General features: G+C 64.3%; 1 protein-coding gene across 1 annotated transcript; it reads left to right on the top strand.

Moving 5' to 3' along the window:
- Window positions 1-487: 487 nt before the first annotated feature.
- Window positions 488-2,875, top strand: EMIHUDRAFT_458719 (hypothetical protein; the record flags this gene model as incomplete). The annotated part of the gene is made up of 6 exons (XM_005771792.1): window positions 488-961; window positions 1,052-1,214; window positions 1,289-1,404; window positions 1,766-1,795; window positions 2,565-2,641; window positions 2,825-2,875. The coding sequence occupies exons 1-6, from the start codon at window positions 520-522 to the stop codon at window positions 2,873-2,875; spliced, it is 879 nt and encodes a 292-aa protein (XP_005771849.1). The 5' UTR covers window positions 488-519.
- Window positions 2,876-2,920: the final 45 nt, after the last annotated feature.

Below are 2,920 nucleotides of genomic sequence, written 5' to 3'. Positions count from 1 at the left end.
TTGCATATGTGTTGTTGGCTCTGGCGTACGAGATCGCCCTGGCTAGTTCCATTTCACTGTGGCACAGCTCGCGTTACAAAACCTTGATTTTGACCATTTGCGCACTATTGTACCTCTCGCGGTGCTTTCAGAGGCAGCTGCGACCCCGCCGATTGGAAGGGGGCACTCGGCAGGTGGCGCGGAGTGCCCCCGTCCACTCGGCGGGGTCGCAGCTGCCTCTGCGCGTCCTGGGGAGGTACATTTGTTGCGCGCCAGAGACGACTCGACGTCGCTGAGATCGGAGATCAAGCTCGGATAGGTCGCACGTCGCTCCTTTGACGCCGACGTGACTCACCCTTGCAGAGCACATCAGAGGACACGGTCAGCTGAGGCCAAAATAAGAAGTGGCCTCTGAGAAACCAGCACCATGGCCGTAATGCGGCGCGAGCGTGGCGGGGAGGACATCGCGAAAGAAAGTCGACTGCGTCGGCGCGACGGCAGCGATCACCTCTGCACGACCCCCGCGTCTTCGCTGGTGGGATGTCCTGGCGGGCCCTCGCCGATTCATATGAGGGGCATGAACCCGGGTTCATTACCGTGGGTATGTTTCCCATGCCGCCTCCGCCCCCAGGGCAAGTCGTCATCCGGCCGTGGGAGCAGAACCAGACCTTTGTCGGCTTCTTCCCTGGGCCGGCGGCGTCGATCTTTGACCTGCTCTTCATGTTCGTGCTCATGTTCATTATGTGGCTCTACTTTTCCTGCCGGATGCACCCGTGCTCCAGCGTCATGTCTGGCATCACCATGATGTTCGTCCAGTCTCTCCTTCTTGTTGGCGCGTGGGTGACGGGGCCCTACGCTGGGACGGGGATCGAGTGGCCAAAGGGGCCCATCTTTTGCGTCTTCGTCTCGGGCCCCAGCTGCTGGGACATGGACTGGCTCCAGTGGATCCTCTTCATCGTCCTCCTCCTCTGCAATGCTGCAGGCGCCGCCGCACTCCGCCTGCGCCGCCCGCACCTGTACCTGTCCCTGTCCCTGTCCTGCCTCCTCCACCCGCACCGCACCGGGCCCGCAGGCACGATCTCGGCGGTCCCCGCCGCCGGCGCCCTCGTGAAGCGCATCTTCGACCCCGCGCTCTCCTCGTGGTCCTCGGACGAATGGCTCGAGGACCCACGCCGCGCGCCCACCCTCACAATCCTGGTGCCTTGCTACATGCCCAACGAGCAGCAGCTGATCCGGCGACGCGCCGCCGCCGAGGAGGGCGCAGCCCCCACCCGTCCGCAACGGCGGGCTGTGCCTTGTGCGCCTGTAGGCAGACGCTCGACCACATCCTGACCAAGCTGCGCTACCCGAAGCCGTTCCGGCTGGTGGTCTGCTACAACACTCCAAAGCCTCTCCCGATCGAAGACGAGCTGGCGACGCTAGACGGCGACAGAGCAGCCGAGACGCGGCCGAGATGCAGCCGAGACAGAGATGCGGCCGAGGCTCTACCCCAGCCCTACCCCTACCCCTACCCCTACCCCTACGCCCTACCCCTACGCCCTACCCCTACCCCTACCCCTACCCCTACCCCTACGCCCTACGCCCTACCCCTACCCCTACCCCTACCCCTACCCCTACCCCTACGCCCTACGCCCTACGCCCTACGCCCTACCCCTACCCCTACCCCTACCCCTACCCCTACCCCTACCCCTACCCCTACCCCTACCCCGACCCCTAACCCTACCCCTACCCCTAACCCTACCCCTACCCCTACCCCGACCCCTAACCCTACCCCTAACCTCCGCAGGCTCGCTCTACCCCAACCCGTCCGGAACCGGCGAGCAAGACCCTCGCCACCGCCCGGTAGCCAGCCGGTAGCCAGCCGGTAGCCAGCAGTCACTCGGTGGCGAGTACGAGCGCAGGCGAGCACGAGCTCGTCATCTCCCCATATCTCCCCCCATATCTCCACGCGAGTGCAGGGGAGCACGAGCTCGTCATCTCCCCATATCTCCCCCCATATCTCCACGCGAGTGCAGGCGAGCACGAGCTCGTCATCTCCCCATATCTCCCCCCATATCTCCACGCGAGTGCAGGCGAGCACGAGCTCGTCATCTCCCCATATCTCCCCCCATATCTCCACGCGAGTGCAGGCGAGCACGAGCTCGTCATCTCCCCATATCTCCCCCCATATCTCCACGTGTGTGCAGGCGACCACGAGCTTGTCATCTCCCCATATCTCCCAAAATATCTCCACGCGAGTGCAGGCGAGCACGAGCTCGTCATCTCCCCATATCTCCCCCCATATCTCCACGCGAGTGCAGGCGAGCACGAGCTCGTCATCTCCCCATATCTCCCCCCATATCTCCACGCGAGTGCAGGCGAGCACGAGCTCGTCATCTCCCCATATCTCCCCCCATATCTCCACGCGAGTGCAGGCGAGCACGAGCTCGTCATCTCCCCATATCTCCCCCCATATCTCCACGCGAGTGCAGGCGAGCACGAGCTTGTCATCTCCCCATATCTCCCCCCATATCTCCACGCGAGTGCAGGCGAGCACGAGCTCGTCATCTCCCCATATCTCCCCCCATATCTCCACGCGAGTGCAGGCGAGCACGAGCTTGTCATCATGCGCGTGGAGCACTCGACTTCAAAGGCGCACAACCTCAACGCTGCGATGAAGGACGTACGCTCGCACCAACCCCTCCTCCCCCGGCAACCCTCCCCCCGCACCACGCAACCCTCCTCCACACGCACCCCTCCTCCCGCACCACGCACCCTCCTCCCCCGCCACCCTCCTCCCCCGCCACCCTCCTCCCCCGCAACCCTCCCCCCGCACCCTCCTCCCCCCCGCCAGGTCACCTCGGAGAACGTCGTCATCTACGACGCCGACCACCACCCCGACCCGGGCGAGACCTAGCCGAGACCTAGCCGAGACCTAGCTTATCTTATCCGACCACCAACC

The sequence above is a fragment of the Emiliania huxleyi genome, assembly GCF_000372725.1.
Source record: "Emiliania huxleyi CCMP1516 unplaced genomic scaffold EMIHUscaffold_370, whole genome shotgun sequence".
NCBI classification, from domain to species: domain Eukaryota; phylum Haptophyta; order Isochrysidales; family Noelaerhabdaceae; genus Emiliania; species Emiliania huxleyi.
The sequence above is the reverse complement of the archived record's forward strand: the minus strand, read 5'-3'. Positions and strand labels throughout refer to the sequence as shown.